The following is a 14,050-nucleotide window of genomic DNA, read 5'->3' on the forward strand; positions in this document are numbered from 1 at the left end:
TTTTCCCTATTGATTTTGCTTGTCGGAAGGTCGCAAAAGTATATTGCAACTGTCATAAATATCCAGGCATCTGATTTTGATCACGTGACCATGGGGTTGCTGCAACAGCCATAAGTGTGAAAAATGGTCATAAGTCACTTTTCCAGAGCCATTGTAACTTCAAATGATCACTAGATGAATTATTGTAAGTTGAGGACGACCTGTAGAAATAATCTAACATTGGTTTTGCATGAACTATATTGGCTTCCATTATTTCTGGACACACTACAAGATAATGTAGGACTAATACTGTTGAGAAATCTTGTCACTGACACAAATTTTTATTCCTATCTTTTGTTCCCTGTTTAATTAGTAATTGTTTTAATTACTACATTGCCATGTTTCATTTGCTCTTTCTGTTGGAAAAACAGAGAAGAACCTGTATATATTCATGGATTTAAAAGTGTGTTTAAATGTCATACATTAGTTTTTTATTTTTATGTTTTTGCCTGGTTGAGCATGTTCCTTTTAAAAAAAAAATCTGTTTAAAAATTATTAAGCCATATGGAGTTGAGTACCTCAGATCCAATAAATAATACAAATCCACAGCCCATGTTAGTCTATTTTTCCACTTTTGGTTTACTTTGGCAAGGGTTATGCTAAAAGAAAGAAAGAGAAGGAGACTGAGTTAGTCCATACCAAACCCAAAAGTGGAAATGACTCTTGATATGACTAAGTTCCACTGAAATCTCTGCAAGTTTTTAGAAATTTAGTTTATAAAGTACTTTTCCTTAATTATAAAAAAAAATTTGAGTCTTCAAATATGAGGACTGTAATAATTTTTTTTTAAAAAATACATTTAGGATTTGAAATTAGAACCTTTGCTCTTGTAGTAACCTAAATATAGATTGTATCACTTAATAATTAGGTTATACCAATAACATTGCATTAGTTCCCATTTGCAGCAGATCTACTACTGCATTTTGTGGGTTTTATTAAATAGAAAATAAGTCACTTGCACCTGTTTAATTTGTGTCCTGTCTTTGCTTCTTCCTCTTGTCTATTCCTTCTCTTCTTTTCTCTAGCATAATAACAGTATGCCTGCAGTAATTCTATCAGGGTATGAAATACAGTGTGCTAATGACATTTTATGTTAGAAATATGAAGTCTAGTCAAATATGCTTAAATGACTTTCAAATGAAAATATGAATTCAGATAACTCGACAGTCAGTATTTATAAGACATTGTCCATACATATGTAAAGGTTATAGGAGAGATTGGCTGTTTGTCCTTCCTGCCTGAAATGAAAGAAAATTGATGGCTAGAAACTTAAATGGAATATCTGAAACAAATGTGCTTTAATGAAAAATGTAAAAACAGATAGAAGATAGAAACATAGAAAGATTTAATACAGATTATTGGACATGATATCATAGTTTAGATTCAGTATTAAAGAGCTGCCAAACATTTTAAGCTTATGCCTGCATTTATAGATGTTTATTGATTTTATGCTAGAATGTCAGAAGACAAGAAATACAACATACATTTTCTTTTCTGTTTTACATGGCATGAGGAATTATTAGAATGTCTCAGTATCTTACAGGAAAACTAGGAGGTGATATTTCTGTATAAAATCATATTCTTCCATCAAAAAGTAATAACATCCTTTATGGGAAAGAGATTTCACTAGATTGGCAAGTGACAAGTAATGTTTAGAGATAGGATTGTATTTCTTTGTTTCTTAAGAGAGAGATTATTATTACCTTTGCTGTGAATACCAGAAAACAATGAGTTTTGACATCTGAAAAAATTGCATTGCTAAATTAAAAACAGTAAATAAAAGCAACTATTGTTCTGCCCAAAGGGGAAAAAATGCAATGCATACCAGATTGAAATGTAAACATAATATTTATTAGTAAAGATTACAAGACTTTTTAAATACAGCTTTTGTTTTTAGTATTTAATTATTTTTCCAAGGTTATCCAGAATTTAATTCTTAAAAACCAATTCCTTGCAGGTGCCATACTAGGCAGATCAGAGACGCAGGAGTGCATCTTCTACAATGCTAATTGGGAAAATGATAAGACAAATCGTAGTGGCATTGAACTTTGCTATGGTGACAAAGATAAAAGAAAACACTGCTTTGCAACATGGAAGAATATTTCTGGATCTATTGAAATTGTGAAAAAGGGCTGCTGGTTGGATGATATTAATTGTTATGACAGGCAAGCAAACACGACTATTTTCATATTTCCTGTTTTGTAAAATTTAATCTCTTTCTAAAGTCTAGAAACTTCATGATGTGTATAAGCGTAGACTATTACACAAGATTTATACAGACTAAGATATCAAACAAATCCTTAAGGTAAGTGACAGAATGATCCTTCATTGTTTGGGGACACTGCCACATAACTTTTTAGATATTTTTATTTTAATACCAGATTTGTTTGTTCATTCTTCTGTGTAGAAATTGGCTAGTTACTTTTATGTATATTTTGTGAGGCTTTGTTGATAAATAATAGCCAAAACTACATTGGAGGATGAGCAGGTTTTTTCCCCCCCATAATAAGTAAAGATAAGGTAAAGGTCCATTTTTTTCCAAACCTGCTTTTGATTTGGTAATCAAATTGGAACAGACTAGTGCTGAGCTAATCTGGTGTGGAGAAAACTCTTCAGACCCACCAATCTGACTGGTGAGACGGTCTCTGCATAACTGAGCTAATTGCATGAACTGCTGGCTGCAGCTAATGCAGTATTAAACTTAGGCTAAAATGCTGTTGGGATTCATAATTTAAAATTGGGAGTGAGCTGAAACATCAGTCATTTCTACCTATCAATTTCCTGCAGGCCTTTTCTCAAAGCAAAAAGCAAGAAGCTCAAGTTAGATATGTAGAAGACTTGTACTGTTGTTTTAAGAGATGCCTCAGGTTAGCATGATTAGCAACCACTTTATAGGAAGCAGTAGGCAGTTTGATGTCTGCTGGTATCATTCTTTTGATGCAACGTGTGTGATTTGTGCTGCTTTTTATGTAGTACCTTCTGTATTGTTCCCTTTCATTATGGAAGCCAAATGAAAGTTTGATGTACTTTTGCACAAAATGGTAATTACTCAGATATTCAAATGTAGATTCCAGAATGCCAAACTTTTAAATTCTGTATTAATTTACTAGTAGCAATTTTGCTGGATGTTTTCTTTAATATAATTGTAACATTTTAATATTTAACTAATTTTAATCTCTTACAGGACTGACTGTATAGAAAAGAAAGATAGCCCTGAAGTGTTTTTCTGCTGCTGTGAGGGCAACATGTGCAATGAACATTTTTTCTACTTTCCAGAGATGGAGGTCACACAACGTATGTGATATAACTTTTCCTAAAAAGAGTCCTGCAGAGACATTTGTTTAGAATTTAAAACCTCTATTAAATATTGAACATGCTTGTAGATATTTTTCTGTTATCCTCATTGGATGATAATAATTGTAATTGAAGAAACATAGGAAGGGTCCTGGACACAGCAGCCTTGATTAGATACAATACTAAGCAATACAGGTAGCCCTTGACTTACAATCACACTTGGTATCAGAATTTCCATTGAAGGTCGGTCTGATCATAAATCAAGGCATCACGTAACTCAACCCTACTTCACAACTATTTTTACCACAGTTGTTAAGGGAATCACCAGTGTCATTAAACAAGTCACAGATTTGTTAAGCGAAACACACAGTTGTTAAGTGAATCTGTCTTTTTCAATTGACTGCTTGTTGGAAGCCAGAGGTCATGATGATATGACTGCAAGACACTGCAACCATCATAAATGTGAACTGGTTGCCAAGCACCCAAATAGCAATCATGTGACTGCAGAGGTGGTGTAGGGGTCTTCAAGGATGGGTGATAAGTCACTGTTTCCTGAGCTTGTCATAATTTTGAATCTGTCAGGCCCAAACCGAAAGACCATATAGTGCAGGGGTGTCAAACTCAATTTCATTGAGGGCCGCATCAGCATTGCGGTTGCCCTCAGGGGGCCGTGTGGATGTGGCCAGGGTGGGCGTGGCCTACTGGGTGGGCGTGGCTAGAGTGCGTATGGCCTACGCATCAAGGTGCCTATGGGGACCTGGACAGGAGTGGGACAGATCTGAGGGTCTCTGGCGGAAGGAGGGTCTCTGGGCCAGGGCCAAGGCAGAGGGGGCCGTTCCCTCACTGTTTCCAGGATGGCTTCGCGGGCCACATGAAACCACTTCGTGGGCCGCATCTGGCCCCCGGGCCTTGTGTTTTACATGTCTGATATAGTGAAATCCAGTCAAGTCCAATATATTATGTGTTTACACTGCCAAGTACAGAATCTCGCCAAACTAAAGCTATATCTCTCTTCTCTAATAGATATATCCTGAGAGATTCTAAGGTGTGACTACTCTAAAGTTCTTACACACACACACACACACCGCCATGTAGTTTGGGAATGTGCAGTCTCTTAATTTGGGCTTCTCTCTGGAATATACTTCCTCCTCACTGGGAAATTTCTGTGCCACCAAATCCCTCTATTGCTTTTCCAGATGCACATTCGATCATTAAATGAATGGTTGTAATACAAGGACTGTCTGTAGTTGGATTAGATTGGGAAAAGCCTTGCTGAATTTTGACCTTATATATTTCCCTTTTATCCCAACAATAATCTGTATCAGTGGTCCCCAACCTTTGTGGCTTGGTGGCCTGGCTGGAGGGGGGAGAGAGGAATTGGGCTGCGCAAGCAGTGAACCAGCACATATGCAGTCCTTGCGTGAGTGGCGGGCCAGTGCGCGTGCTCCAGCCAGCCACTCATGGCCCAATTCCATATAGGGCAAGGCCTGGTAGTGGGCCGCAGCCTGAAGGTTGGGGACTCCTGATCTATATGGTTGCATCCAAGAAATAATAAATAATAAACCTTTTTGGTTGTTACAGTAACCCAGCCGGATTATTCAGTTGTAGAATTGATGGAGATAATAATGCAATATGGGAAAGTTTCTGGATTTAAGATCAACGTACAAAAAACTAAAATATTGTCTAAAAATATGACAGTATCACAAAAGGCTGTTTTAGAAGAATTGACGGGATTTGAAATAGTTAAAAGGATTAAATATTTGGGGATATATCTGTCAGCCTCAAATGTGAAGTTATATAAAAATAATTATGAAAGGTTATGGGGAAAAATACAAAAAGAATTAGATAGTTGGAAAAAACTACAACTATCTATTGGGAAGAATTGCGGCTGTGAAAATGAATGTTTTGCCAAAATTTTTATTTTTATTTCAAATGATACCTATACTTAAAAAGGATTTAAATTTGGAGGAATGGCAAAAAGGAATTAATAAATTTGTTTGGGCAGGGAAAAAGCCACGAGTTAAATTTAAGATAATGCACGATACGCGTGAAAGAGGTGGTCTTAAAATGCCTAATTTTAAATTATATTATGAGGCTGCTGCTTTGTCAGCGATAAGTGACTGGTTTAATTTAACACAAAGGAGATTATTAAATCTTGAGGGTCATGATTTGTTATTTGGGTGGCATGCATATTTATTGTATGATAAGGTGGATAGTGTGTTTAAGACACATATTTTAAGGTGTGCTCTGTTGCGAGTGTGGAAAAAGTATAGACATAAGTTAAGCTACAAGATACCCATTTGGGCAATACCTAAACACGCAATAGAAAATATAAATGTGGGATTTAAACATGATGAGACTACATATAAGGAAATTTTAAGTTTAGAAAGGAATGTATGGCAATTAAAGCCATATAATATTTTAAAAGAAGAAAAGATTGTACAAACTTGGTTTCAGTATGGGCAATTACAAGCTAGATGGTTTTTTGATGACTGATGAAAACTTGGTAAAGCAAATTAGAGATCAAGGACAAGCACATATAAAGAGGATATATAATGCATTGATAGAAATTGATTCAGAAACGGAACTCGTTAAAGACTGTATGATAAAGTGGGCTCAAAATTTTCAAGAAGTTATAACAATGGATACTTGGGAAAAGATCTGGGTTAGAAATGTGAAATTTACACAGGCCCAAAATTTAAGAGAATTTTTATAAAATGTTTTATAGATGGCATTTAGATCCTAAAAAATTAGCAAGTATGTATCCGAATTGCCAGCCCAAATGTTGGAGGTGTGGTTGTGAGGATGCAACGTATTTTCATATATGGTGGACTTGTAAAAAGGTTAAAGCTTTTTGGATTAAAATTTGGTGGAATATGCAAAAGATATTTAAGAAAAGGATAAAGTTTTCTCCACAATTGTTTTTATTGGGTATTATTACAGATACTACTGTTATAGATATTAAGTTGATGTTGAATTTAATTACGGCAGCGAGACTTTTAGTAGCGCAATATTGGAAGAAGGAAGAACTGCCGACTATAGAAGAGTGGACTTTAAAAGTTTCTAAGTTGGCGGAGATGGCAAAGATTTCAGCGTATTTGAAAGACCAATCGCAACAGAGATACATTGTGGAATGGAGGAGATGGATTGATTATATCCAAAATAAATATGGGACTAAAAAGTTTCATTTAGCATTTGAATAAGTAGTGGATCTATATGATGTATAAGTAGTTAGTAGTTATTTTATTAATATTTTGACGATGGAGAGTTAAAGTACGATAGAATCTAATGTCTTATTGTTGTTAGCATATTTTAGATTATGCTTGTTTGTATTTTTATACCCTGTATTCAGCTCTGGGAAGTCGGGGAGGGGAGGGGAGAGAGGGGAGGGGTAGGAGGGGGGTTTTTTGTATTCAAAAATCTATTGTAAAACTTTTCAATAAAAAATAAAATAAAATAATAAACCTTTATTGTCAAAGTACAACATGTGTACATTGAGATTAGCTGAGCCTCCCCCCGTGCTCTCTCCCCCCAACACCCAGTGACAACAAACCCTCCATCCCACCACACTATGTGAACCAACTACACCACACACCGGCCTCCCAAGTCAATTCTGCATAAGATTATGGTCCCATTTAAAAGCCTAACAGCCCACGGATAAAAGCTATTTTTCAGCCTGTTGGTACGGCTGGCTATATTCCTATATCTCCTGCCGGATGGTAGGAGAGTAAAGAGATACCGTCTAGGGTGTGAGTCATCCCTGAGAATCTTTCTCACTCTTCCAAGGCAACGAGCCCTGGCGATGTCATCCAGTGGTGTCAGGGAACAGCCCACAATGTCTTGTGCTGTGCTCACTACCCTCTGTAATACTTTCCTATCCGCGACCAGCATACCAAAACCACAATACCATACGAGAGGATGCTCTCTATAGTAGACCGGTAAAAGAGGGTCATTAGCTGTTGTTCTACCCTGTTCTTCCGCAAGACCCTAAGAAAGTGAAGCCTCTGTTGGGCCTTTCTAGCCACCTGAGTTGTGTTAACTTTCCAGGTCAGATCTTCACAGAGGTAGACTCCCAAAAATTTAAAGGAGGAAACTCTCTCTACACAGTTCTCTCCGATGTAAAGTGGGGCAAGTTCCTCCTTTTTTCTCCGGAAGTCTAACACCATCTCTTTCGTCTTGCCGATGTTTAGGTGCAAGTTGTTGTTACTACACCATATGGATAGTTTTTGTACCTCCGCCCTATATGCTGTCTCATCCCCACCTGTAATAAGACCCACCACAGTTGTATCATCTGCGAACTTGATTATCGCAGTGGATGGGTCACATGATACACAATCATAAGTGTATAAAGAGTACAGGTAGGGGCTAAGCACACAGCCCTGTGGCGTGCCGGTGGAAAGCTTCAGGGGGGTGGACAAAGCAGAGCCAACCCTCACTGTTTGTAACCGATCCCTAAGAAAGTCTTGAATCCAATCGCAGATGGCGGGGGAGAATTTCAAATCAGTCAGCTTCTCGATGAGAATGCTCGGCAAAATGGTGTTGACTTACTAAATTACAATAACTACAATTGTCAGATGCAAAGAATTGAGAACATTCACTGAGTTCAAAGCACTGATGAGATTATTATTGTTACATATACACAAGAATCTGGTCAACTAAAGGTCAAAGCTAAATTGGTGCTAGATAAGGGACAATGGAATTCCAGGGAGCTGGATTTGGGTCTCTTGTGGCTGCGCAGTGATTCCAAACTGATGATATAGTTAACCCTGCCTTCCAGCTCATTGTGCTCATCTCCTACAATAATAGGCAAAATACTAAATTTTAAATCTAAAATTTAAATGTTTAAGCTTTAGATGTATCATCATAGATAACTTTAGTGTGTAGATAACTTAAATTTCCTCAGTTTTTAAGAATTGCTTATATTTTCTGTGTTAATACTGAATTATAAGAAAACTTTTTCCCCTTGCAGCTACTTCCAATCCTGTGACAACTAGACCACCTCTGTTTAGTACCTTGCTTTACTCTCTTGGACCTATAATGGGAATAGCAGTGATTGTACTCTTTTCCTTTTGGATGTACAGACACCACAAATTAGCGTATCCTCCAGTACTTGTACCAACCCAAGTAAGTGGATTATTTTGAATGGAAGTAGATTTGTTTCTTTGTCAGATTTATATCCCATCTTTTTGTTAGCTTTCTCAAATTAATAAAGACTTGTTACTTTTGACGGTTGCTATTTGAACTTTTTAAGATTTTTGGAAAACTGTTGGCATATGATCTAAGAGTCTGTAGCTAGAGGAAGAAATTAGTTGAAATTAGTTTAGTTTCCCTCTTCCACAATTCATCAAAAGACTGTCAGTATCCTACAAAAGGCACAGCTTAAAGTAAATATTTTGAACTTTATGATTTGTACATGATATGTTTTAAAATTACTCATTTATGGTAACAGGATGTAAAGTATAACATATTAAATTTAGGAAAACACTTTATTTTTTCCCATTATTTGAAAATTTTATTTTGAAATAATTTTGAATATCCAGTTGTATTGTAGTTTTGTTCAGGTATTTAAATAAATCAGCTCTATCACCATTCAAATTATGCCAGGAGGAAAAAAAAGTCCTTCATACCTGTTGCTTCCCTTCCACTGGTGTTTATGCAAGTCAGTAGCTTGCTGTTGGAAGGAATTGTTTTGCATGTAGAGGTTGAAGGCTCTTTTTGGATAGCCATTTGCACCAAGAATGAATGTTTGCAGGAGATAATTGGCATTTGAAGTATATTGCCGGTTCCATTGTAATTTGTTGACTTTGTGCACTGGATCCTATTGTTTAGAAAATCTAGGAATGACAGTCCTTGTGGAAATTGGCTAAAATTATTTTTAAGATGATTTTTATGAATATCCGTAACTTTTACAGAAATATTTGTGCACGCTTCACATTCTCACACAAAATGTAATGCTGTCTTCTTTACTTGTTTTTTGTTACTTGTTTAAAAAATGTAACGTGTAAGCCTAGATTAGAATATCACTTGAAGAAAAGCACTAAGTTGTTAAAATATGAGCTCGTATTGAAGTGAGATCAAAATAACTTACTTTTATGTGGTTAAAATGTCAATGCAATAATTTGAATCTGCACCACTTATCTAGTACTAGATTGGACTTTTAAATAATTATAAGAGAAGCTGTTTTACATTTTATAATTTATTTTAAATGGTCTTATCTATTTCAGCACAGAAATAAAAGTTTGAACAATTAAATATATAAAAGATAGACTCATACTGTAGCTGTCTTAAATCCCCCTTTTTTGCAGAAAAGAAACTTTTGGCAAGGAAGGAGACAGTCTTAGTAAAACTCTGCTTTACACAATTCAGCTTTCCTAATATTACCAGAGATTGTTTTTGCTCATTGGAAATATTAAATATTTATTTTGACACATTGCCTTGAATTTTTTTCATTTAATTTTTTTCTCTCTCTGCTGATTGTTATTTTTCTGATAAAGGTATATTTAAAATACACATAAAGTATCTTTGGAAACTAAAAATGTTTTCTACATCTATTAAAATAACGAGATTATAAATTACATTTGAAACAACAACTGCTGAGAGGTTTCAATACAATGAAACATTTGAAGCAGATTCTGTGTGAAAAGTGCTATGACCAATCCTATGATACAATGTTAGCCGCCCTGAGTCCTTCGGGAGATAGGGCGGCATATAAGTCCCATTAAATAAATAAATAAATAAATAAATTACAAAGAACTGTATACAACATATGCGATCCTTTTCATAAATTCTGTGTATATTCCGTAATTGTAATTTTGATATTACCATTTTTGTCAGTACTATTAATCATGAGTATTTGTAAAAAACACTTGTGTATTCAGAGTACAATCTAAAAGTTTGAGCAAAAAATCATGATCTGACTAGACATGGAACTTCTAATATAAACCTATGACTATAGAGTATAAACCAGATTATCAACTAATTTCCAGTAGATACAGTCAGTGATACATATGTTCGATTGCAAGGACATTTCTTCATGCTGTAAGCAACCTGTAGCTGAGAAAAATCCCTTAAAAATCAGGAAAGGCTCATTTTATGAAGTTGAGAAAAAGCTGATTCATTCAGTATAATTTGAATTATTTATAACAGACATGTCAAACACAAGGCCCGGGGGCCGGATCCGGCCCGCGAAGTGGTTTCATGTGGCCCGCGAAGCCATCCTGAAAACAGTGAGGGAACGGCCCCCACTGCCTTGGCCCTGGCCCAGAGACCCTCCTTCTGCCAGAGACCCTCAGATCTGTCCCACTCCTGCCCAGGCCCCCATAGGCACCCTTGATGCATAAGTCATATGCACTCTAGCCACGCCCACCCAGTAGACCATACACACTCTAGCCACGCCCACCCAGTAGGCCATGCCCACCCTGGCCATACCCACCCGGCCCACTAAGGGCAACCGCAATGCTGATGCGGCCCTCAATGAAATTGAGTTTGACACCCCTGATTTATAAACATAGATTTATATCATCTTTAGAAAGAATATCCAAAGTAATTTGTAATAAAAGATCAATACAATTTAAAACTGGGGTTTTACTTATACAGGGATAAATTTAATTTTTTTTTTAAACTTGTTTTAACTTTTGTATTTTGGTTTTTAATTACCCTGTAAACCGCCCTGAGTCCTTCGGGAAAGGGCGGTATATAAATGTAATTAAATAAATAAATAAATAAATAAAAAAGCAAAAGCAAAGTAAAACTGACATATCAGTCTAGTGCAGGGGTAGGCAACCTCGGCTATGCTGACTCAGGAATTCTGGGAGTTGAAGTCCATGAGGTTGCCTACCCCTGGTCTAGTGAAATCAAGTCTCAAATAAATTTACCTGAACATTGTTTAGATTAAGACATTTTAACTTTATTTAAATGCCTTTCACAATCCTGATTCCTTCTACTTGCCCAACATTATTTTAAGTTGCCATTATGATGTCAGATATCCACTTCCTCATTTTTCTAAATTGTGGCATTAACTCTTCTGTCACCATCCCACTCTCAGACTTGTTAAATGAATTGCCATCTCTCCTCCAAGCAGCTTCCCACAAATACATTTTCAATGTTGTGAATTCTTTTATCCAAAAAAATTCCACAGAAGAAAAACATTTTCATGGTAGAACTGTTTTAAGAATTATTTTTCTAGAAAGATTATATAGTGTTATTACAAATTTATTGCCAACCTTAATTCTGCATACTTATTTGGTTTATTTGAACTAGTGCTCATTGTCCTCTTCACAAACAAGTAGCATTGGTTAATATATTATTAATATTTAGAAAGTATATATAGAATTTAAAACTGGTGGATTGCATAGCAGTATCTGGTTAGCTCCTCAGAAAATGGTACCGTCATACTGAAGTTTGCAAGATGTGCATCTTGAAAAGCAGTATCTTCCAAATTAAAAGTGTATTTATTGCAGTGCTTAATAACTTTTTGTTGGCAAATTAGATGAATTCAGTACTTCTTGATCATCGTTTTGTATTTGGAGCAGTTAGCACAGTTACTCCGCTTCTATTTAATTTTACACCTATATTTTGAATACCGTGTTTTATTAGCCATATTCCCACAAATGCAAATCCTACACTGATTTTTTTTGTAATTTTGTGTCAGATGTTCCTGACATCAAGAGGTTGATAACACTGAAAGTAATTTCTTTTCACTTTCAATGAGATCATACATGCTGAACTGCTAAGCACTATCTTATGTTTTTACTGTACAATAAGGCTACGAAACTCCTTTGAAAGAGGATGGTAATTCCTCTTCAGATTATCAAAACCAGTGCATCAGAAACTGCTCCTGCCCAATGTAGCCTGGTTGTAACTATTTTACTTTGCAAACTGGCAGGCATATGTGAATGAAGCTTGATGGGAGCAGTTCTCAAAGCAGCCATGCAAACCTGAAAAAAGATGTGGTCACTTTCAAAGGCCTTTGTATGCCAAATTCTGTTTCCTGAGAGAATTTCAGCAGGCTTTGCTGTCAGGACAGTTTGTTATATGGTCAACATTGTTTCGGTTATTTCTGTGATCCCATCACCAATAATAATCGTTGGAATAAAATGGACTTATTTTAATCCAGATGGTTGCACAAGTGACGTGAAGGAGGATTTCTTTCTCTCATTTTGCATATTTTTCCTCCTCTATAAAGCTGACGATTTCTGATTTTGTATAGTGTTAATATAAAGCAGGGGTGTCAAACTCAATTTCATTGAGGGCCGCATCAGCATTGCGGTTGCCCTCAGGGGGCCGGGTGGGTATGGCCAGGGCGGGCGTGGCCTACTGGGTGGGCGTGGCTAAAGTCTGTATGGCCTGCTGGGTGGGCGTGGCCAGCTCTACATCATTCGCATCAAGGGTGCCTATGGGGGCCTGGGCAGGAGTGGGAGAGATCTGAGGGTCTCTGGCAGAAGGAGGGTCTCTGGGCCAGGGCCAAGGCAGTGGGGGCCGTTCCCTCACTGTTTCCAGGATGGCTTCACGGGCCACATGAAACCACTTCGCGGGCCAGATCCGGCCCCCGGGCCTTGTGTTTGACATGTCTGATATAAAGGATTAAGGAAACTCCTCATTTTGAGGGACCTGCTGGCTGTCTGGTTGGACCTTTAAATATTCTTTTATTTGGGGGGAGGAGGATTCAAGAGAAGAGAATATCCGGAGTTTCTTTGTTATTTTATTAGCATCTTGGAAGAATAGAAACTACAGTAGTAAGGTTGACAGGGAATGTTTATCATATGAGCGATGATTTTTCCCAATCCACCCCCTTAATGTTTGCTCAGTGTGGCACACATGATTGGGAAGTAATTTTGTATCTGTTCCAGTTGTCTATATTTTTGCTTGCTTTGAGTCTACATTTTTGCTTGCTGTGGATTTTTTAAACACAAATCTCTGCCTTGTGCAGAAAGAAGAGTTTTTTTTTCTTTCATTGCTTTTATTAAAATAAAAATATTTCTTGATTGACTACTTGTTGGTTTAAAGGGAAAATCTAGAGCCATTTATTTTAGAGGAAGGGAAGGGAGATTTTCTGTTTAGCCCATCCCAATTCCTGATAAATGGGGAAAGGTCCCTGTTGTAGAAAAGGCGGTGGCAGCAGTATAATTACTTGCCTGAGTAGTTTTCATCTGGGAATGGAATACACTTAGAACTTAGGTAGAGGGTTTGTGAGGGTGGTATCACGGACTGGAATGAATGTTGATGATAGAAATCTTTCCTCCTGTTTTCTTTTTTGCTATTGTTGGTTTTTAGTGAATTTTATATTTCCCTCAATTTATCAGCAGTTACATTTTGCATATTATAATAATGCCTTCGCTTTTAAAAAATAAAAAATTGAGGTGTTTCATCTGTTAAAATGTTAATTCAGTGTTAATTTACATACTGATATTTCCAAATGGAAGCAGCCGATCAAAAGGAAGGAAGAGTGATATTTCTAGAATTAAATTAGCTACCAAAATATTATTGAAAAGTAAACTATGCTTAGCAAGTTTAATGGTTAAATGAAGTAAGATTAGGATGAGGGTTGTGTCTGTCTGCCTTTTGTTTCATAGTTATGCTTTGTAGTTTTGTAGGTTAGATGATGGAACACTGCCCTCTGGTGTAATGTACCAACTTACATTTTATGCACAGAATATTACCAATATCTTAACTAAATTACATTTTCCTGCATCTTCTAACTAGTTACATCATACTTATG

The 14,050-nt window shown here is 36.5% G+C and overlaps 1 protein-coding gene across 3 annotated transcripts in view; it reads left to right on the forward strand.

Moving 5' to 3' along the window:
• The window catches only part of ACVR2A (activin A receptor type 2A), a 59,752-nt gene that overhangs the window by 23,159 nt on the left and 22,543 nt on the right, over nt 1-14,050 (forward strand). For 2 of the 3 annotated variants that reach the window (XM_081312588.1, XM_081312589.1), the window contains 3 exons: nt 1,997-2,204; nt 3,224-3,333; nt 8,303-8,457. In XM_081312588.1, coding sequence (XP_081168714.1) covers nt 1,997-2,204; nt 3,224-3,333; nt 8,303-8,457 — 473 coding nt within the window. Of the gene's footprint in view, nt 1-1,558; nt 1,595-1,996; nt 2,205-3,223; nt 3,334-8,302; nt 8,458-14,050 lie in introns of those variants that run through there. The other variant, XM_081312590.1, reaches the window with a different exon arrangement.

Source organism: Vipera berus (genome assembly GCF_964194415.1).
Source record: "Vipera berus genome assembly, chromosome: 1".
NCBI lineage: Eukaryota > Metazoa > Chordata > Lepidosauria > Squamata > Viperidae > Vipera > Vipera berus.